At 37.7% G+C, this 22074-nt stretch overlaps 3 protein-coding genes across 8 annotated transcripts in view; 1 reads left to right on the top strand and 2 right to left on the bottom strand.

The window, feature by feature from the left end:
• The window catches only part of HSPA14 (heat shock protein family A (Hsp70) member 14), a 34204-nt gene extending 20337 nt beyond the window's left edge, over positions 1–13867 (bottom strand). For 2 of the 3 annotated variants that reach the window (XM_079107914.1, XM_079107913.1), the window contains exons 1-8: positions 13697–13867; positions 12353–12433; positions 12199–12281; positions 3791–3839; positions 3563–3668; positions 2531–2621; positions 1339–1443; positions 126–287 (exon numbers count right to left, since the gene is read on the bottom strand). In XM_079107914.1, coding sequence (XP_078964040.1) covers positions 126–287; positions 1339–1443; positions 2531–2621; positions 3563–3668; positions 3791–3839; positions 12199–12281; positions 12353–12433; positions 13697–13753 — 734 coding nt within the window. In that variant the 5' untranslated portion in view covers positions 13754–13867. The remainder of the gene's footprint in view (positions 1–125; positions 288–1338; positions 1444–2530; positions 2622–3562; positions 3669–3790; positions 3840–12198; positions 12282–12352; positions 12434–13696) is intronic. The other variant, XM_079107915.1, reaches the window with a different exon arrangement.
• Positions 4408–12278, bottom strand: MSANTD7 (Myb/SANT DNA binding domain containing 7). 2 transcript variants are annotated; one of them, XM_079107917.1, is made up of 2 exons: positions 12199–12278; positions 4408–8866 (listed from the first exon to the last, which is right to left on the bottom strand). In XM_079107917.1, exon 2 carries the CDS (start codon positions 8784–8786, stop codon positions 8343–8345), a length of 444 nt encoding a protein of 147 aa, XP_078964043.1. In that variant the 5' UTR covers positions 8787–8866; positions 12199–12278; the 3' UTR covers positions 4408–8342. The 2 variants fall into 2 exon arrangements, with proteins under 2 accessions (XP_078964043.1, XP_078964042.1); XM_079107916.1 differs by lacking the exon at positions 12199–12278 and adding an exon at positions 9387–12180.
• Positions 13868–14164: 297 nt separating the features above from the next.
• The window catches only part of CDNF (cerebral dopamine neurotrophic factor), a 36377-nt gene continuing 28467 nt past the window's right edge, over positions 14165–22074 (top strand). For all 3 annotated transcript variants that reach the window (XM_079108109.1, XM_079108110.1, XM_079108111.1), the window contains exon 1: positions 14165–14339. In XM_079108109.1, coding sequence (XP_078964235.1) covers positions 14225–14339 — 115 coding nt within the window. In that variant the 5' untranslated portion in view covers positions 14165–14224. The remainder of the gene's footprint in view (positions 14340–22074) is intronic.

Raw genomic sequence — 22074 nt, forward strand, 5'->3', positions numbered from 1 at the left:
TCATGCAGTGAAATAAACCCATCTTCTTTTGCAGCACAGTAATTTAAAGTTAATTAGGGGGAAAATTTTTTACACTTGAAGAGAAGCCTCAATCAAAATGTATTATCTAGGCCATTAAAACTCACCTCTGGAACTCAGAAGCTAGATACTGTGCTAAGGTTTCTGTGAAATGTGCACCACCGATGTTATCGTCAGTGTTTGTTGAAAGAACCCGATACATTCCACTGTTAACTTCCATGACACTCAGAGATAAGGATGTTCCTCCAAGCTTAAATACCAAAATATTGCTTCAAGAGAAAGATAAAGTAAGTAGCTTGTCAGAGAATCACAACATTCTAAAGCCAGGTGGGAGGATAGAAGTCACTTAACTTAATCCCTTTAAATTACAAATGAAGAAACTAAAAATCTCAGAGGAATAAGTTGTCTATAGTCACTAAGAGATGAATCCAGTTTTAACCCAGTACTTCTGAATTCAAGCCAATGTTCTTTTTTACTTAATCATGCTGGTAAAACTGTATTTTTCTAAGTAATCAGAGTCCGAAACACTACTTTTCAAAATAAATCAATAATTTTAATTATAATAAATTTTGAGAACTGAATATAGAAATTTATGTATTATGCAAGTTACTACTACAATAGTCTATGCAGATTAAAACATATAAAACTAGAAGCTAATTTCTTATGTATCAAAATTCATACTTTTTGATATTTCTATCTTTATCTAGTTTACCTAAAAATAATTTCCTAATGATTTATACATACTAGTTTCTTCAACATGAGAAACTGAGTGAGGTGAAACCATTAAGAAAAGTTAACACAATATATATGAATTAATTTCTCTAAAGTTTCATGATCATCACATCTATTAAGACAAATGTTGACAGCTAAATTGTAGTATGTATATATTTACTATTTCACCATCAAAAGAATGGTAACTCTTCTCAACTCTTCAAGCTGGATTTCTCCCTATCTTTTGCCAGTTTAAATATACATAAAATGTAGCCACTTCTTCTAAACATGTCTAATAACTGGAACTGATAGTAAAATGAACAATGTCCTAGCTTCAGTTGGAACTGGGCTGGACCTGTAATTTTCCAATATTCTTCCAATAGAAAGAAGAGCAGAAAAGCTGAATTTCCCCTCCTGTTATGTCCCTTCTCTGCTTTCCTAAAACCTCTTCTCTCGATTACTTGAAAAACTCTAGGTAGGAGATTCACTCTCTTGCTCCATAAAGGCTGAGAACCACTACCTTATATAACAATTCCTATTTACATTATTGCCACAATCTAAAAAATTTTCAGCACTGAGAAAATTTATTACTGCAAATATGGTTTTTACCTTTTTCCAGTAGGGGAGTCTTGTCCAATTCCATAAGCAAGAAGAGCTGCAGATGGCTCATGTATTAAACGCAAAACATTAAATCCAGCAGCTCCAGCTGCTTCTCTGTGAACAATTTGCTTTCAATGAATTTAACATCACAATATGTTTAATCCTACACCTTTAGAAATGCTTGATAAAAAATTTATGCAATAGCAAGCAAAATTTCACAAGTAGACATGAAGCACATGAAAAGCAGAACTCTGAACTGGAAAGGACTCTGTAAAAGTTCACTTTCTGTTTAAAATTACAGTGTTCAGAGTCCATTTTCTTAACAAAGAAAATAATATGGACTTATACCAAATAAGAAAAATACTAAAAATGTCCATGCGAGGAAGAAAAAAAGTTCACATTTTCTGGGAATTCTTTTTGGGCTCTTAAAGTCTAAGAGATGCCCCTCCTCCATGTTACTCAGAACTTCCGCATTCAAAACACAGATTACACTCTTATTAACTGTCCTGCTAATTCTGTGAGGTCAGATCCATATACTATTTTTCTCCATGTACTCAAAACCTGAATACAGTATGGCTTAAATAGTAATCAATAGTACTGACTGAAAAAAAAAATCCAAGCTTAAAAATTTTAGAAAGACATAAATTCATAAAACATTTTGGAATTTTCCAATTTCTTTAATCTAGGGTCATGGTTTTAAAAAAGTAAATATGGCAATTCTCCATCTCAGAAGCAACTTCCATGCTTGCCAAAGCCCCTGATGAAACTTCTGATAAAAGCAAAGGCATGCGCTTCAAATATTCTCATGATCACCTATAAAAACTAAATGTTAACTTTTTTGTTTAGATGTTACGATTTAAGATGAAGAAATAATAAAAAATATTTTGCACAAATGCATAGTCTATAAAATTTCCACATAAACCTTAATTACATGAAACAAGTAAAGTGATCCATAAACACCAGTTTAACTTAGTAACTAAAAACATTTCCAATCAAAACAGTTAATAGGGTACCACATATCTTTTTGTTCTCTTGCTGTTTTATAGAAGGGAATACTATTATTGCCATACTAAGGTATTTATAAACACAATTTACTGGCTATGGTATTTTGAAATACAATTTTACCTTTTACTCTATGGTGATTCCATGAAATTTATACTTCTGTTAATTAAGCAAATCAGATAAACTGTAGTATACTTACCCAAGAGCATTTTTTTGTTTTTCTCCAAAGTCAAAGGGAACAGTAATAACTACATCATTTGCATCTGCGCCCAAGACAGAATGAGCTGTTTCTGTACATTTAAAAAAAACAGAAAAATAAATTCTGATGAGAAGAAAAAAAAAATATTAAGTAATACTTTCTGAGGTTTTTAAATTATGCCAAAGATCTTCTCACTAAACAAATGTTCCAATTCACTATATTGCCCCATCCTGTCAATTTCTTCTCTTTCACTCATAAATCATACAGTACTTTTTGTGATTTTGGTGATAGCTTGTGGACACAGAACTAGGTACTTTCCAAAGAGCCTGACTCCCCTCCAAGTTTCAACCATCTTCCAAATTAGATTGATTCCATAGAGAATGAGCTTCTAATGAGTCAATGTGAAGATATAGCATCATGTTAGTTCAATACACATAAGGGCTACACAGATTCATAACAAAATCCAGAGCTGAAACGACCCTTATAAATAATCTACTCCAGAGTTTCCTGGCTTGTTCATACCTATTTGATCTGCCTACTCTCCTGTTCAGAGTGTGCTGTTCATCTTGAGAGATATAATATTCACCATTCACCATGTTTATTTGGCTGCTATTAGGAAGCTCTGAAAATGCTCATCTAACCCAAACCATTTATATTACATTGTGAATAGGCCTACTCTGAAAATCTGAAATCCAAAATTCTCCAAGCCAATGCTCAAAAAGTTTTGGATTTTGGAACATTTCAGATTTCAGATGTTTGGACTGGGGATGTTCAACTCTAAGACCTATGCACATATCCTCAAATCTGAAAAACACTGAAATTTCAAGTACTTCTGCTTCCAAGCATTTCACCCAAAGGATAATCAAGGTTACAAAGCCAATTAGTGGCCAAACCAGTTCTATAATATGAGGCTCTTTCTACTAATCTGCTCTATACTCAGCTTCTCCCAAAAGCCAAAATTATGTCAGCTTTTTTTTTTAAGGTCAACTCTTTAAAGATTTAAAGTTATTCATTATCTCTTTTGCTCAGTACCTTTCATTTTACTAAATATCAGTCTGGCAACATCTTCTGGGTTAACAAATTTTGTTTCTTCTCCAGTATCTATTTCATATCGTAATTTCCCATTTTTTTCAACAACCTATAAAAGAAATTATAATTGTGCTGAGGAACAATTTTTTAAAAAGTGCAGTTTCAAATCAACATTACGTGATCTTTGGCAATTAATTTGTGACACGAGAGCAATAAGAGAACTATACTCACTAAACATTTACTTTCCATGATGTATTTCTGAGCTTGTGGGTCATCAGAGCTGTCCATAAAGAGAAATATAAAGATAGCTAAGTATTAAAATTAGTACTGTAGGTATATGAAGTTTAAAGAGGACTATATTTTTCAGTATCATTGAACATTAAAATATAAAAAAATTAAACTGCTTAATAATAAAATTTTTCAAATATAGAAAACAGAATAAAATGGAATATTTACAATTATTTACAGTAATTCCACTGAAGTATTAAGCTCCATATTGGAAAGTAAATAACTTATTCTGATCTTGCTAATATTTTGAGGCAGTGTTTCATAATGTGAATGATTTTATATCTTAACAATGTCATACCTATGATCCTGAAGACCCAACCACTGAGATGAAAAGGACAAAAGAAGATAACATTGTAAACTAAGGGCAAAGATCTAACACCATCTTTGTTGCTGGATTTCTGAACACAAAAATCAAAACCCCAAATCAAAAGACTGAGCACAAGTATGAAGGTTGTATATGGAAAGACAGTACTTCCTCAAGTAACTCTTACAGTTGTATATGGAAGAAGAGATTTATAATATCCCAAAGTACTAAATAAATGTATGTGGCAAAGAAAACATGAAAGCAAGCAGTGTTTTATTGCTCAAGATAATATCAATTTATGCAGACTACAGAGTATTTTCACAATTACCTATTTGACCCACAAGAATACATTTGATGGATACTATTTTAGAGATAAAACAGGTTCAGAGAGGGACAATGACTCATTACCCTGTAAGACGCAAAGCCACGACTTGCCCCCAGGTCTTTTCTATCAGGTAGTCTCTTTACACTTAAACAGTCCACCTCCCACTAATACTGCAAATGACCACTGCACTTCTGCCTCTTGAAGAGGGATGAGAATCTCTGATCCTTGGCTAAATTCATCTAGAAATTAAGATAGAAGAGATTAGCATCTCGCCTAGTAGTCATCCAAGGAGCTATGGCTATTCTATATAGAAACCAGACTAAAATATTTAATAAGAGCCTAAGATTAATATTAACTAAATGTAGATTATGGAATATATGAAGACCTTTAACTGGATAAATAAGAGGAAGACAAAAGGCTTTAAAATGAACTAATTTGGCTTATAATTCTAGTGTACTTGCAGGTTCCTCTTCCTTCTCTATTGTCTAAAAAAATCAATTAATGGGAGGAAAAACAGGTAAGGAGCCAGCCCAAAGTACAGTAATGGCATCACTGGCTGGCATCCAGATCCTCAGTACAAAGTTTAGTATTCAATACATTCTCTGCTCCTCCTAAACCCAATGTTAAGACTACATTCCAAATATTTTTAGGAAAAAAAAAAAAACCAAAAGGACAAAGTGTGCCAATAGTGAGATTTTGCACCAATACTATAATTTCAGCTTGACACTTATTGGCGATTTTCTTTAGGACAAAATTAAGTTAACCAGGATAATTTATCCAACTATGTGTAGGTTATCCACCACTTGGGATATAATTTTCAAGGAAAGATATTTTTATTCAATTTATAGAGCTCTTAGAAATAGAAAATTATTTCTTAGTTGCCATGCAAAGAAGGTCTCTTTCTTACACAAACAGAAAGCACATGTTGCTCTTAAGACCGCACACAGTCAAGACACTGGAGACTCAAAAGCAGAGACGTGGAAAGAGAATGGAGGTGACAAGGGAGCACAGATATCTTTAGAAGTAGCGGACTGACCCACAACTACACACAAGTAAAAACTTTATTTGTCCACACTAGGATTAAATTACTTAACAGAAAAACAAAGGTGGTGGGAGCTGGTCTACACAGCACCTCATTCATATTGTGGTCTTTAGGAGGCAGTGTTAATCCTACTATTGCATCACAAACTTTACCAGCAATGCCACTTTCTCCTCTTCCTCAAGTAACTCTTACAGTCATCAGGCCCCCAGGCGTGGTACACACCAGCACTCAAGTGCTACAGGGTCTCCATCCCCACTCCTATTACATTTTAGTGCCTATAGGTCTAACAGTGCTTTTACATTCATCTGTTCATTGGATCCTCACAACACCCCTGTGAGGTAGGTAGAACAATTATTAGTTTCCCACTTTAGAAGAGGAACCTGAGTTACAGAGTGGTGAAAGGCTTGTCTGAAGATATCCAGGTAGTAATGGTTGGGCCTGGGGCTTAGGTAGGATTCCCAGCTTGCTTTCTTGCACATGGTCTCCCTTTATTGCAAGTTCTTCCCTTAATATTCTTAGCAGATTTTTCTATTATTTCCTCAGGACCTTTCCCTCAAGTTTTATTCCCACATTATGGATACTTCGGGCATTAGATATTCACAATCTATCACCAAACTTTAATTTCACTTTTGTTCTTCAGCACTTATTATCTCAAGTAAATCCTGCCTATGTTCTTTGCTACCTTAGTAGTTTTATATGGGACAGGTCCAACTCTCCTTCAAGTAGTTCCCTGTTTTTACAGAAAATCTACTTATCTAGTGTTATCCAGTAATAACTGACACATATCCTTCCACATAATGGCCTAAAACAATTGAGACAATGGATATATATGTATCCATTTCAATGCCTTAATACATGCTTCTTGAAAGTAAGGAATGTGTAGGTCTGATGCAGTGCTTAGAAGTTCATGGGTACATTAATAAACTTTAATACCATAGGATGCTTCCTTAAAATATAATTGTTGCCAGTATTTCAAACATACATTAATATGCTGCTGTGACTAAAAATGTTACAATTAAGGTTTCGTTTTCACTTTTTAATTATGCTATTTCTTATTATTTTTTTTTTTTAGAACTGAAGGGTACTAGGAAGAAAATCATCTAGTACAAATCTCTCAATTAACAGTTAAATAAATAGTGGCACAAAAAGGATAAGTGATTTGCCTAACCATATGAACTATAACAGGGAGCCTAGAAGTTCTAACTAGATTCCAGTGCATTCTACCACACCAGCTGCTTCACATATCCACCAGTCATTTATCAGAGCAGCATGCTTGTTACCATTTCAGGTAGGTCCCAGTTTTGTTCTCACCACTTCTTTATCTATTTGCACTTCTGGGATTTAGATATGAACCCAGGCCTGCAGTGTATAAAACAAAACCTCTCCCCACATATTTTTTTTTTCCCCTCCCAGCTTCTTGACTTCAGGAAAGCCTTTTAAAGCCCAAGACTCCTATATTTAAATTTCCTCAAAATACTAAGTAAAACACTGAGTTTTAAGTAATGACTTTCCTTCTAAAGCAAACTGGAAGCATTGCTTATCACGCTGGGAATGTGTGTGTTTAGGTGGGGGAGTGTGTTTGATGAGGGTTTGAGCTTAATAGGAGTTACTTATCGCAGGCAGTTTCTATCCATACCACCCTCTAGTGTTCTCAGAGCTAACAGGAAACAAAGCTGTTCTCTTCCAACAGATGCCACTAAGTACTTGAACTTTTATCTATACCACTTGAGAAAAAGTGATCAACCTTGGATAGTTCCCTGGAAGGAAAGTTTTCAAGGGTGTGCCCTTCATAACATACTAAACAAAAATAAAATAAGAATAAACCAAAACCAAAGGCAAAAACATAATAAAAAGGAACAAAATTAGCTAACAGTAAGTTGGAAATTGATATGATCCAAATTGTTTCCCAAATGTTCAAATGGCAACCAATTTTAAAGATATAACTTGTGTACACAAAGGGACCCAAATGATATGAAATGCAAAGAATTTACTTACATTTACTATTTTATAAAACAGCCAATATTTCACCATTTCAAAGACTATCAATATGAACCACAACACTATTGTGGTTCCCAGTCAGCTAATTATAATCCTTATCTTGATAGAAGACTAACAGCTAGTAAAATTAAGGAGGGAAAGTTGGTTTCACTATTAAAATAGGGCACTTACTAGTAGATATGTCAGAGACACAGCAGTAAAATTATAAGAGACAAATACATGTTGTGCCTATACTAGTCTAATGAGCCACAGAGGGATTTAAAAAATTTAGATCTCATACTCCATGAAGCAAATTAAACAAGTAAAGATCCAAGCAACGAGGTCATGGTACATGGCCATACTTGTAAACTAACATGCGCACCCTGGCCTTGCCTAAGCCAAGGTTAGACGCATAATAACTTACATGTGTATAGTGCTTTTAAAAGTTTAAACCCTTCACATCTATTAGCCATCTGATCCTCACAACAACCCTGTGAGGTAGGCAGGGCAGGAGTTATTATCTACCCACCATTTTACAGATGAGGAAACTGTTGTAGAGAGGTAAAGGAAATTGCCTCACATCTGTCACAAAGCCAGGACAAGTTAGCTCACTTGAACTTGGCTCTACCAATTTTCTATTAGGCCACCTCTCATGCTTCTGAAAGGTCTTTCAATTAGCAGAGTATCTCAGGAAAAGGAACTCACAAGCTTACTCCCTACTACTACGCATATTAATGGTTCATCTACTCTTTTTCTCTGAGGATATAGAAAAGGAGTCAGAGTACCAGAAGGCAGGCATTGAAAATAATTTCTACCATTTAGGAAATATATCCTTTGTAACCAGTTCCTAGCTTTTGGTGTTTGAAATCAACCTTTGAAGCAATTTTTCGAGCCCTAGCTGAAAAGCACCAGTTGCCTCTTCCACTGCTGTCGCCAAGCGTCTGACTGCGATGACAGCATCCCTGCGCAGCTCATTGGCAGCGTCTTGCTGGGCACTGGCCTCCTCACCAATAGCAATCAGCCTGTCCAGTTTTTCTTCCTCACGCTTTGAAAGTTCTCGTGCCAATCTCCTGTTTTCTGCCAACTCAGCTGCAATAGTTCTGGCCACTGACCGCCTTCTTCGCCTTGCCCACTTTGGAGGGGGCTCACTGGTCAAAGGCCTGTCCTCACCAGAGACAAAACCAACTCTGGAAGAGGAGACTGGAGGCCGCGGTGTGGAGGCTACACAAGGAGTGTTTCGGCTGGTGCTGGTGCAGGGACTGGGTTCACCCGCCACACCCAGTCTGGTCATAGGGCTGCTCTGACAGAGAGCAGCTGCACCTCTGAAAAGGTTGTGGGAGCTGCTGTAGCTGGGGGTCCCTTGAGAGCACCCTGAAAAACAAAGCAACAATGTTGCAAAGAGGACACTCCTGGTAAGGGAATGGTTGGAGCCAGCAGCAGAGTTACAGCAGTTTTGAGACAGTTAAAAATTAGGAATGGTTCTTGGAAAGGCCTCTTTCCACAAGGGAATGGAAATCATTTTTTAATCTGGACATTTTAGCCTGTTGTCTCACCTCCAAAACATGCCCCCTGCCTTATCAAACCCCTTTCTACTAGCTATCCAACCCATTTGATTCCCATAAATTCCTAACTACCCATAAGAAATAATGCCAAAACTAGTTTGGTTCTAAAAAGCATGTCTTCCAGGCTTAAAGAGTTCTAATTTCTTACATACCTAGGGCTATGGCTTTTTAAAACCTTGAGCCCTTTATCTTATTACAAAGTTTGAAAAAGAAGGGTGGAGATGGGGCAGAAATAAGGTCTATGCTGAAGAGGGCACTATCCAAACATTTACTGCTGTTTAGAACCAAGTGACTCCGAGACCCCAATTCTTCACATGCTTGGGAGTTACCTGCACCCGAGGATTCAGCCCAGGAGTCCTCGAGGTCACTGGCTTCTTGCATCCGGTCACTGATTCTCAGCTGACAATCCTCATCTGATTCCTTAACTGTTTTCAAGATAGTCTGATGATCAGCTGTCTGATTCCTTTTTGCTTTCAGAATGCTGGTTCCCTCTTCCCCTGGGGTGTCAGAGGCCACTAAGTTCTGATCACAGTGCTTGGCCCAAGCAGCAGCCTCCATTAAGTTGTCTGGGTCAGTCACTATCTGATTTCGGAGAAGCTGATCCAACGTATCATAAAATGGACAGTGAGGTGGATCACCCATACTTGTGGCATGGGCAACATAGGCCTTTAAATATAATGCCTTCAGAACTTTAAACTTGGAGCGGCACTGACGTTCGGTGCGGCGGAAGCCTTCCTGCTGCATTCGCTTAGACACGGCCTGATAGACATCTGCATTATGATGCACAGTCTGGAGGCGTTGAATATATTCTGCCTCGCCTAGTATGGAGAGAAGAGTTCGTGTCTCCTGTCTGGACCACCGGATGCCCGCACTGCTATTGGAAGTGGCCATAGTGGGTTGGGAAGGAAGGAAGGCTACTGAAGCAAGCTCCTGGCAGCAAGGTGCAAATTTGAAGGTGTGGGGAAGCTCTGTGTACTCTCAGTATATTTCCAGGAGCCAGCCGATTCTTCCCTCTCAGGGCTAATTGTTGAGATGCCAGGTCCAAGGACCGCATTTCTGGCTGGAAGGCCACAGGGGAATGAGAGTTATAGGGAGGGTGTAAGGATTATTTTGGCAGCAAATTAAGTAATGCTACCTGTGAGTAGATCATAAATAGGCATGAGGCCAAGACTGAGAAAGCCCAACTTTGGGAGTTTGCGTAGGGTGAGTACTGGACCAGGGGCTTCACAGAAGAACTGGCTTCCCCACAAAGAGCCAAAAGCTTTCAAGGCTAACACCTAGTATAATTTTGGATCTATAATCTCCATCCTCTGGTAAGTAGACAGGCTGAAGAGGAAAATAACCTGGACCATGAGGTAACTAACTCTAGAAAGGTACTGGCAGGACCATGGTATAAGCAGAATATCTGAAGTGTACTTCTCCTTTCACTAACCTTAACCTAACTAGCAATGTTAGAGCTATTTATTACTCATCTGACTGCCACTATTGCACTCCTTTACTAAAAGGTTACTTTCAGGGCCAGAAAAGTACATTTAAATTGTTCTGCTAATATCACACTTTCTGCACAATTCGGCAGAAGACATCCACTTCATCACTCTAAATATCCACCCCCAAATAGCAGCATAAAAGAAACTATATATATATTAAAAAAACTGGCTACCAGGGAACAGATCTATGCAAATATTCTGTATCTTCATTATATCAATATCTGTATCCTGATTGTGATATTGTCCTATAATTATCAAGAAGTTACTACTGGTGGAAGTAGTAAATTCAATAATATATTGGATGCCTCTGTTTATTTCTTAGAACAGTGTGTAAAATAACAATTACCTCAAAATAAAAAGTTTAATTACAATTCAAATTGTTGGCTGTTCAGTGATTCCAGCTTCAAGACCTATTATGATCACTTGCTATTTTCTACCTTATGATTTGAAAATATTTGACACTAGCCAATTTGTTTCTAACATGTTTGTCCTAAGTTTTAACAACAGGTAAAAGGATATGGGAATAAATTTATCATCACAAATATCTGGATTCTCTCCAAAATGCTACAGTTTTTGGCTTAGTCTCTGACATCCCAAGGTAAAAATATTAACATTGAGTTGGATTTAATTAAACATAGGCAAAAGACAAAATTAACACAAGGATATGTCTACTTAAATTCTTATTATATAAAACTGAGACAGGGCTGGGGGTGTACCTCAGTGGAAGAACAACTTGTGCATGTAGCTGGGTTCAATACCCAGCATTAGTTGGGAGGTGGCGAGGGGTGGACAGAACCTGTCCCCCTGCTGAGGGTTAGGAGACCTGAAATGCAGTCTTATCTACTTCACCCTTCTAATTAATTTAGATAGGCCACAATTTCCATGTACCTTGATTTGCTCATCCATAAATGGGGAGGGACAGATAGTACCTGCCCTACCAATCTTTAAAGAGATGTTCAGAGGATGAAATAAAATAATAGATGTGAAAGCACTTGAAAATTTAAAAACACTCTATCAAGTACTACTTATCTAGTGAAAATGAAAACCATTAATTATTATGATAATCTATAATTTGAGGAGACAGAAGTCTGGGGAAGCAAGCCTCTTTAATCTTCTAATTAAAGTTACAACAGATGATTAACCTGATTCTTTCATAAGACATTAATTAAGCTGTCTCTCTAATGATAAAATTTGTAAGTCAACTGGAAAAGTCTGTTCCCAGAAAGTGTCACAAAGGGTCTTGAGGAAGAAAATCAATAGCATCTACATAAGTTATGGCCAATTATAATAGATCTTGAAAAATTCAAGCACCACACAAAGAAAACTTCAAATTCCCACAAAATTTCTCCTCTGTTAAAAAATATATATATAAAAAAATGAAAAGTCCAAATTACCACCTCTGGCACTTATCAATACCAACAGACCTGAAAGCAAGAAATCAAATATCTGTGAGAATTCCATCCTTGATAAGATCCAACAATAATCAAAAGAAACAGCCCTACTGGGGTATTCTCTCAAAGGACTCAGTCATAAAAAGGAACAAAATAACAAACTGTGATGTTTCTAGTTCCATTTCACTTTATGTTAAGCCTAGAATTTATAAACATTTTTTTTTTTTTTTTACCATATTTAAAAGTATCACTTTGTTCCATACCTTCTGCCAAGGATCTGCTTTACTTTCATTACTGTATTTGAAATATTTCTTATTCTACTTTGTTTTGCTGCCAATCCAACCACCTGAAAAAAAGCAACATGTTATAATGCATGTAATTTTTCATTATTTCTAAATACAAAAATGAGAATAGTACCTCTTCATTTTCTGAGTAAGCAACAACAGCTGGAGTAACTCTATCGCCTGCATCATTTGCAACCACACCAGCCCGGCCATCCTAGGGAAAAACACAACTGCATTAGTTCCTTTAAAATGAATGTGGGCCATTTTACTTTGCCACCTAGATGGAAAGAAAAGTTACTATTATCAATATTTTAAACTCGTAGGTTTAATTACCACTATTAATTTCCTACGTTTTGTGAAAGGATAACATTCCATGAAGAACTGCCTCAGTTTTTCAGTCCGCTCTGCATAGTCAACTATTGGTTCAAACAGTGTAACAACCTTTCTACACAAAATAATAACAAGCATCTATTACATCAGCCTTTCTACCTCTCCCACAAATACATCTTTCTTCCCTTTTATACAAATCAAGTAGCACTAATTCTTTTGATCTTTCCTTAGAAATCTTTTGACATTTAAACGTGGGGCTAGGAACAGGGGAGTTTGTTATTATTATTGTTCCTTCTGCCTCGTTTTGAAGAGAGAAAGGCCACAGCTCCTTGTGGAACTCTTTGACCAAGTCTGTAGAGTACTTAAAACCAACTAGCTTCACAGCCAAGCGCGGGCTTTGCTCAGCTTCCAGATCTTCGCACCCCGCCCCTCTGGATACCAGACATACAAGGCCCAACTCAGCTCGTCCTGTGGCCCTGACGTTGCAGAGACTGCCTACCTCCAGGAAACCTGAGATCATGACGTCACCGAGACCCTTCTGAGCATCTGCAGCCCTGATATCACTAAAACCCCTCCGGAATCCTGTGGCCAGGACGTCCCCGGGATCTCTCCCGGCATCCTGCTATCCTGGGAACCCTACAGACATATGTATCTGCAGTCAAAACGTACCCGGTGCCCGGCGACTCCGTGAGTATTCTGAGGCACTGAGGTCTTCTGAAACCCTCTGGGCATCCTCTGGCCACATCCCCACGACTTCTCCAAGCAATCCCTACTGCTACGCAATCTCCAAGACTCCTCCAGGCACCCTGTGACCCTGACATCCTTGGAACCCCTCTGGGCATCCTGCGGTCGTGTAGTGTCAGGAGCCCTCCGGGCATCCCGTGGCTCCGACGTCCCCGGGATCCCTTTGGGCATCCAGCCTGCACATATCCCCGAACTCTGCGGTCGGCGTAGCTAGAAGCCTCAACCAGGGCGCAGCAGGCTTGCCAAAGAAGCCGTGGGGGGACGAGGCCCGGCATGCTCTGCCCTTCGCCTCCACGCGACGTTCCTAGGCCGACAACACGACGTCCTTAACCTGTAGATAACTCGGTGCCGAGATAGCGGTGGCTGACATGAAATCCATAGCCCAACTTCCCCAGCCCCTCACCTTATAGACGGCCACGCAGGCTGATGTGCAGCCCAGGTGGACTCCGATGGCCGCCATGAGGCGGCAGGGACTGCGACGGCAGTAACGAGCGGACCCCTGCCGCAACAGCTACCCGCCACCGAATTGCCCCATCAGGCACCGCGGAGACTTCACGTTCCCGCCCGCCCACTGCGTCCGGTCTGTCGCGCCGGGCTTCCTCTATGCCACCAATCAGCGTGAAGATCCCGCCTTCCCTTCCGAGAAGTCAGCGAATGTCTTTAGTGAGTCTCTCGGCGCTCCCTTAGAGTCGCACAGCGCGTGCAATAGTGCGCACGCGTCAGCTGGTGAGGGACAGGAAAAGGGTCCTTAGCTCCGCCCCTTTCTTGTTCCTTTTTCAAGAGCCAATAGAAACGCCCTGTGGGGTTGCGTCATTTGTCCTAGCAACTCGGGGCAGATTCTTTCCAGTCTCTAGCTGGGTTCTATGGTCCGGTAGCAGCGTCTGGCAACAGCAGCGCTGGTGGTGGAGGCGATTAGAGCTGGTGGCTCAGCATGCGGTGCGCGAGCCCCGCTGCCGTGGTGATATTTTGCGCTGGGCTGTGGGTCTCTAACCCGGTGCCGGCCCAGAGCCAGGAGGCTTGGGGGCGGCCGGAGACTGACTGTGAAGGTGAGCGGTGTGTGACCAGCTTGCATGGCGGCGGCACCGCGCTGCAGCTCAACTGTTGTCAGCTTTGGCTTTCTCAGGCCCTGGCTGTAAATAATATTTCACCCAGGAAATGCAGGACGTGTACCTAATTTCAGAACTCCTTAGCCAAAGTGTAGGCAAAAGCTTGAGCCAGGCCCAGTGACACCTTGAGGCCGTGCTGATTTTGCTGAGAATATTAAATTGCCGCAGTAAAAACTGGTGGGTTGGGATTTGGATTAGATTTTGTGCGAACGCTGCTAGATTCTGATGACCCTGGCGCCAAACGGATTCTTCCTTCTAACCGGCGAGACATACTTCTTGCAACAGAAGACGTTTTTCAAGTTCAAACTAGTTTGTGACTCCCAAAAGAAAAATAAAACATGACATGAATTGGGGTGGCGTAAATCGAGGACATAGCTAACTTTAGGCAGGACTTTAAAAGTTGCTTTACAAAGGAATGCATTAATTCCTTGAGAAAGAGAAGATACATTAAAAAAAAAAAAAAAAAAAAAAAGACTTTTTGTTCAGTTTCTCAGCCAGAATACCTGGATCTATGTCCCACCAAGCTCTCTGATTTTGAGGCTGTCATACCTGGTTTTTCCACAATCAGTATACTCCACGCCAGAGGGCTGTTAATAAGGGCAAAGAGAATTAGTTGTGCTAACCCCTTCCTCCTGGATAACTAGCACTTAAACTCCAGGATTTATTGATATCATTAGTTTAAATGTATATCCTCTAAGCTTGAGACTTTATTCACTGAACAGGAAATTGTAGGCTCACAATATATGTTGCATGGATGGATAAGTATGGTCTGAACTATAAATAAAGCATTAATATCTTAATAATTGGAGTCCCGCTTTCTACCAGCAATAAAGTTTACTCCAGAAATTTAAATATCTACATGATGCTATCTTAAAAACTTTTATAAAGATATTTATTTCACTGTTAAAACTTTTCTTAAAGATAGCATTGTGTCCTGTACATTTAAAGCAACATATATAAGGCATGCACAATTGATTTGATGTGTCATAATAATTTTCCGGAGCTTGTACCTGAAAACATTTCAGAAGAGACAGAGCATCTGGATTAATTAAACATAAGGTTCAGGCCATCATTCCTAAATTTATTGTAGCTTGTTGTGATTATTAACTTGTATCTTTGGCTATCCAATGTGTACATTTCACGTCTTAAAGAGGTTGTATAATTATGGAGAAAGGAAATATTTTGGAACAAGATCTAGATTCTAGATCTGACTCTATTATTGCTTATGAGCCTTTCTTATTAACCACTTAATTTCCCTTCAGTGTATAAGATTAAAATGCTATATTGTACTGTGTTTAATAGAGCAAAGATAAAACCATCTTAGACCTATTTATGGATTTGTTTTAACTTCACAAAGTATCCTGTAAAAAACTTAAATTAATTGGCTACATTTTAAAATTGGGAGATTTTTATATAAAATAATTTCAGATTTCTGACTTTTCTCGAAAAAACAGATGACCTGGCAAGATTGTCCCAAATGGCCATAATTTGAAAATTGACTGCGGCTGTTCTTTTTAGGAAGGGCATGTATTCTACAGGTTTTTCAAGTTTTTTCTCCTAAATTCGTTCTTATTTCTCTTTCATTTTTTTTACCTGGTTCCTGTAGATATTTAACTTTGTGAGCCCTGCATTTAGGTAATGTAAGGCTTACTGTAAAATGTAGATGTTTCCAGATCTCTTTAAAAAAAATCATTATTGTGAGATTTTTTTTAAACTACTTGTTCTGAAATAAGTATAGATTCACTTATGGGATTACTTTTAATAAACAAATAAAAGAATGTGGTTACTTGAGGTTGAACATTAAATTACTGACCTCCTAGGTGATCATGGTGAGGATATTCTATATAAGCCCAAGGACTGAACTTGGACTTCTCTGTGGCATGTGACACCATTGACTTCTTTCCCTTTCAGAAACTCTTCATGGTCTAGATTCTGGTTTTTTTGGCTTCAACTTTTCTCTGTGCCTACTTGTTCAAAGTGTCTTTCTGGGCTCTTAATCCTCTCGCCATGGCTTAAACATTAAAATTGTCCAGAGTTCTGCTCTCTGCCCTTCTCTCTTCTCAGTCTGCACACTCTTCAGTGTAATCAAAATCACAAAGGAAGGGAATATTTTATAACAAGACCTAGACTCAATACCTACTTCTGACTCTATTACTACTTATGAGTCTTTTTTATTAGCCACTTAATTTCTCATTATTAAAATGTAGTATTATACTGTATACAATAGAGCAAAGGTAAAACACGTTTGTGAACCACCTTGAACTTAAAGTTTATAATGTATTTTTTTTAAGTTTGATTACAGTTTAAAATTGGGAGATTTTACATTTAAAAGAAATCAGATTTCTGGCTTTCCTTAAAAAGCTAGATGACCTGGCAAGACTGAATTTTCAGTCTGACAAATTGAAAATCTCCATATCCAATCCACATTTTTCCCTAGAGTTCCAGACATTGCACTCCCTGGGCTACTGAAAAACTGCCTATTTTGAAGTCAAAAGCCAAGGTGGTCATCTCACCAACCTCCTCACTCCCCTAGACCTGTTATGCTTAAAGTGTCAGCATGGGTCAAGTTACTGGCTGAGTAGTCTGAGTTCTAGACTTCTCTTTTTCTCTCATCTCTTACAACCAACGAGTCACTTTGTCCATGGACTTCACCTCCTGATGGACTGCTCCATCCTCCTCCCTGTGTTCCAATACCTTGTTACAGACCATCATATTTTTACCTTTCCTGCACCTTTCTTCCTCCTCTCTAGTCCCCTGGCAATGTCATCATGTTCCTACTTGTTTAATGTCTTTCATTGGTTTCCCAGTCTCCATCAGTCATCTTCTTCTTTTTCTTCCCATAGAATCTAGCACCCTGCTCATGTGGTTCACTGACTGGGTCTCCTCCATGCAACTGTGCACTCTTAAAAATCAACACTTGCCTGTCACCAGATCATTTCTATTAGCTACCGTAGTGCATGGCAAAGGGCACACACTCAATTTGTCAAACAAATGGACATACATGTGCTGTGACAACCTTTGGTGTATCTTCTGGTTCATTGAATATTTATCTTTAAAAACGCAAGTTATAATGCCTGACACTCACCACCTAGGTGATAAATTGTCAGAGAAACTGTTGAGGTACAGAAACCATATGAAGATATATTGTGAGGAATAATCTAAGAGCTACGAGGCATTGAAGTACTGGGTTCCTTTTCTAGAAGACAAGAATGAGAGTCACTGGGAAACTGATGATCATTACAACAGGTATCTTTGCATACCTAATATGTTTGCTAATTTAAATTCAGCAAAATACATGTTAAGGGCCGGGAATGTAGCTCAGGGGTAGAGTGCTTGCCTAGCACAGGGAAGGCACTGGGTTCGATCCTCAGCACCACATTAAAACAAATAAATAAAAATAAATAAAGGTTAAATTCTTTTTAAAAAAATATATGTTAAGAGTCACATTCTGGGGCTAGGGTTATGGCTCATTTGTAGTCTTCACCTAGCATGTTTGTGGAACTGGGTTCAATCCTCAGCACCACACACAAATAAATAAAGGTACGTGTCCATCTACAACTAAAATATAGATTCATACATACTTATGTATATATATATAAATACACACACACACACATATATATATGTGTATATATATATATATATATATATATATATATATGTATAAAGAGTCACATTCAATCAGTAGCATTTACACAGCCTGTCAGATTTTAATGCTTTCCAGCTTTGTCTTTGGGGATAACACTGACCCTTTGTGTTTTCATCCTGATTAACTACCTGGTCCTTTCAGTCTTTCTGGTTCTTTCCCATCTTCTCAATTTCTCTTTTTTCTTTTTTTCCTTTCCTTTTCTTTCTTTCTTTTTTTTCTTTTTTTTTTTTTTCTTTTTTTTTTGGTAGTATTAGGGATTGTACCCAGGGGCAGTTTACCATGAGCTAAATCCCCAGTCCTTTTTATTTTTCATTTTGAGACAAGTTCTCAAAAAGTTGCTGAGGCTGGCCTCAAACTTACAATCCTCTTGCCTCAGCCTCCCAAGTTGCTGCCTAACTTCTAAACATTGAAGTTTCATAAGAATGAGACCTGGGACTATGTCTCTTGTTCATTTTCCCTTAGCCTCTGGTCTCAAGAATATTGTTTGAATGTTGTTAATATACATTTATGTGTCATCCTAGACTTCAACCCTGATCTCCAGATTATAGTCATGTAACATAAGAATGTTTTGGTCAGCAATGAACTGCATATATGAGAATGGTTCCATAAAATTATAATGGAACTGAAAAATTCCTAGGTCCACTGACATCTCCACATTATAGTCATGTAACATAAGAATGTTTTGGTCAGCAATGAACTGCATATATGAGAATGGTCCCATAAAATTATAATGGAACTGAAAAATTCCTAGGTCCAGTGACATCATAGTACCAGGCATTACTCACAAGTTTGTGGTGATTCTGGAGTAAACAAACTTACTGCATTGCCAGTCATATAAAAGTATAGCACATACAATTATGTACAGTACATAATACTTGATGGTAATAACAACTGTGTTGCTGGTTTATGTATTTACTGTGTTTTACTTTTTATCATTACTTTAGAGAGTACTTTTTCTACTTATAAAACAGCCCCAGGCAGGTCCTTTAAGAGGGATTCCAGAAGTCATTGTTATCAAAGGAGGTGACAACTCCATGTCTATCATTACCCCTGAAAACCTTGTGGGAAAAGAAGAGAAGGTAGAAGACAATGATATTGATAATCCTGACCCTGTGTAGCCCTAGGCTGATGTGTGTATCTGTGTCTTACTTTTTCAAAAGGCAATTTTAAAAAGTAGAGAGAAAATTAACCAAATAAAAGCTGATAGAATAAAGATTTAAAGAAAGCATTTTCGTGCAGCTGTTCAATCATGTATCTTACGCTTGTTATTACAAAGAGTCAAATAGTTTTTTAAAAAAATAGCGAGCTAAGGTTAATATTTTACTGAATAAATAAAAAATCTTTTTTTAAGATAAATTTAATATAGCCTAAGTGTTCGGTGTTTACAAAGCCTACAGTAGGGTACAGCAATTTTACAGGATGTAACATTCACCGTTTTCTCTCTGACTCACCCAGAGGAACTTCCAAGTGAACCATTTTTTCCCCAAATCTTTTATACCATAGTTTTACTGTACCTTTTCTATGCTCAGACATGTTTACACAAATATTCAACTTTGTGTTGGGCTTTCCTACAGTATATAGTACAGTAACGGATGCTACTGGCTTGTAGCCTAAGCTATAACCTATTAACTGTACTATCTGGGTTTGGGTAAATATTCTCTGTGATGGTCCCACAACAATGAAATTATTGAAGAACTCATTTCAGAATGTGATCCTATCATTACGTGATACATGGCCATATATCCAGTTGCTTTCTCATTGTTTGCAGGTAGATGTTGTATTGGGGTTCTCCAAAGAAGTAGGACCAATAGAAAATATGTATATGTGGGTATAGATTGTTGCTCCTCAGCTTACAAGGGGGTTACAGCCCAATAAACCCATGATGAATTGAAACTCATTAACTCAAAAGTGCATTAATATACCTTACCCACCAAACATAGTTTAGCAACACCACATACTGTTGAGTACTGGGGGTTTACCTTTATGATCCTGTTCCCCACTGGAGCTGTGACTGACTTTTGCCAGCATCAGTCTCTCACTGAAGTCTCAGACTCATAGGGAAGAAGTGATAGCCAACTGAGACAAGAAGAGACAGAAGCAGCATACCTGAACATTTTTCAGCTATTGGAATCATCAAGTATGGAATATAAGATAAGATATTTACGTTTAAAGAAATAAAGAGACTGAAATATGAAGAAAGGGCAGGAGGCTACTAGAAATATCCAATAATTTTGGAAAACAACCAAATAGACCTCTGTAAATAAAATTGATAGGATTTAACAGCAGATTGATTACAGATGAGAGAAGAATTAGTGAATTAGGAGATCTAAATAAATTATCAAGACTGAATCACTGAGAGATGAAAAGATAAAAATAGGAAATAGGGATAAAAGTATAATACGATAAAGAGAAAATTTCTAATATGTTAATTGGATTTTTAGAAAACAGGAGAGAGGATATGGAAGCTGAATATATTCAAATAGTATAAATAAAATAATTCCACATCTAATTACATCAAAAGGAATTTGCACGAAACAAGAGAAGAGAGAATTCTTAAAAACAGTTAGGGGGAAAAAGACTGATTATCTTCAAAGTGTCACTGGCCAGGAGTCCAACCTCTAAGTGGGCGGTGGGACTCACTGTACCCAGAAAGGTTCTTGACTTCAGCTGCTGAAATCAATTTCAGAAGGCATTGAAATCAAAGGACAAGAAAAAATTTTTAGACAGCAGTGAAAAAAATATACATACCCTCAAGGTGGCATGTGGATCCCCTTTACCTCTTGGAGAAGAAAATATAAGCGACACACCAGGATGAACTCTGAGTATATATAGGATTTTCCTGGGAAGAAAAATGTAGATTTCCTGGAAAGCTTTCATGAAAATCAAATATTTGATATTTGAGGTTCAACATGTTTCTTTGTTAAGATTCTATCCATCAATCAGATATGGGTACATTGTGTAGATCTTTCAATCTGGTGACATTTAAATCGATTATGCTTTTGTTCTAGTTAATCTGATACCAGCATACACTGGAGGTTTATTCATCTAACTAATGCGACAAGCATGGTTGGCCATGCTTATAAAGCCAGGTCTCCACCTAGGGGTCTTGAGTTTTTTGTAATTTCTCTCTCTCTCTCTCTCTCTCTCTCTCTCTCTCTCTCTCTCTCTCTCTCTCTCTCTTTTTCTCTTTTGGTGCTGTAGAATACCAAGGGCCTTGCACTTATTAGGCAAACTGAGCTACATCCAGTAATGAAAGGTTCAAAGTCACAGATCTTTAAAGTAGTACAGCTAGTTTTTGAAGTTCAAGTACTGAATCATTAACATATTGCATTCTGAATGTAGTAACAGGCTCACTTAATTAAGAAAGCATTACGAATAAAGTTGGAACAAAGAAGCACTGTCCAAATTATTCAAGTTCTGAGTGTTCTTGAAAACCTTAACTCATTATAATGTGTATCTTATTTTTAGGTAACAATGCCCCCCTAGTCCTGGTACCACCAAGACTGATCTGGTATTTTTTTCCTCCCCTAAATCAATCTGGAGCATATAATGGGGGACTGGTCTTAGTTCTAGAAAGTATAGATGGAACTGTTGAAAATAATGTGTAGCTACTAATAGTTTTAATAATTCTATGAAGCTGATTTTAAGCATTTTATCATAACTTTTTGACAAAATTATAACTCTTTTCCTGCAGGTGGCATTATTACATTTTTTGAATACAGCTTTCTCCTTTTGGGCTCTGGCTAATAATTATCTAATTGAACAGTGATTTCACTTTAAAACTTTAAATTCAATTTTTAATAATATTACCAAATAATTTATAGAGGATGTTGGAAATTTCTGTAATAAAGTTATGGCAAGTTTTTAAAATAAACTAGGAATTATTCCAAACACACTGAAAATTTTTACACAATTATACCTAACATCTAGATTATATATTAATATTTTAATATTTGCTACCATTCTTTCTCTGAATTAAAAAAATTTAAAAAATAAAATATTAGTTGCAACTAACTCCAACTTCTT

This window comes from Sciurus vulgaris (assembly GCF_902686455.1).
Source record: "Sciurus vulgaris genome assembly, chromosome: 12".
NCBI lineage: Eukaryota > Metazoa > Chordata > Mammalia > Rodentia > Sciuridae > Sciurus > Sciurus vulgaris.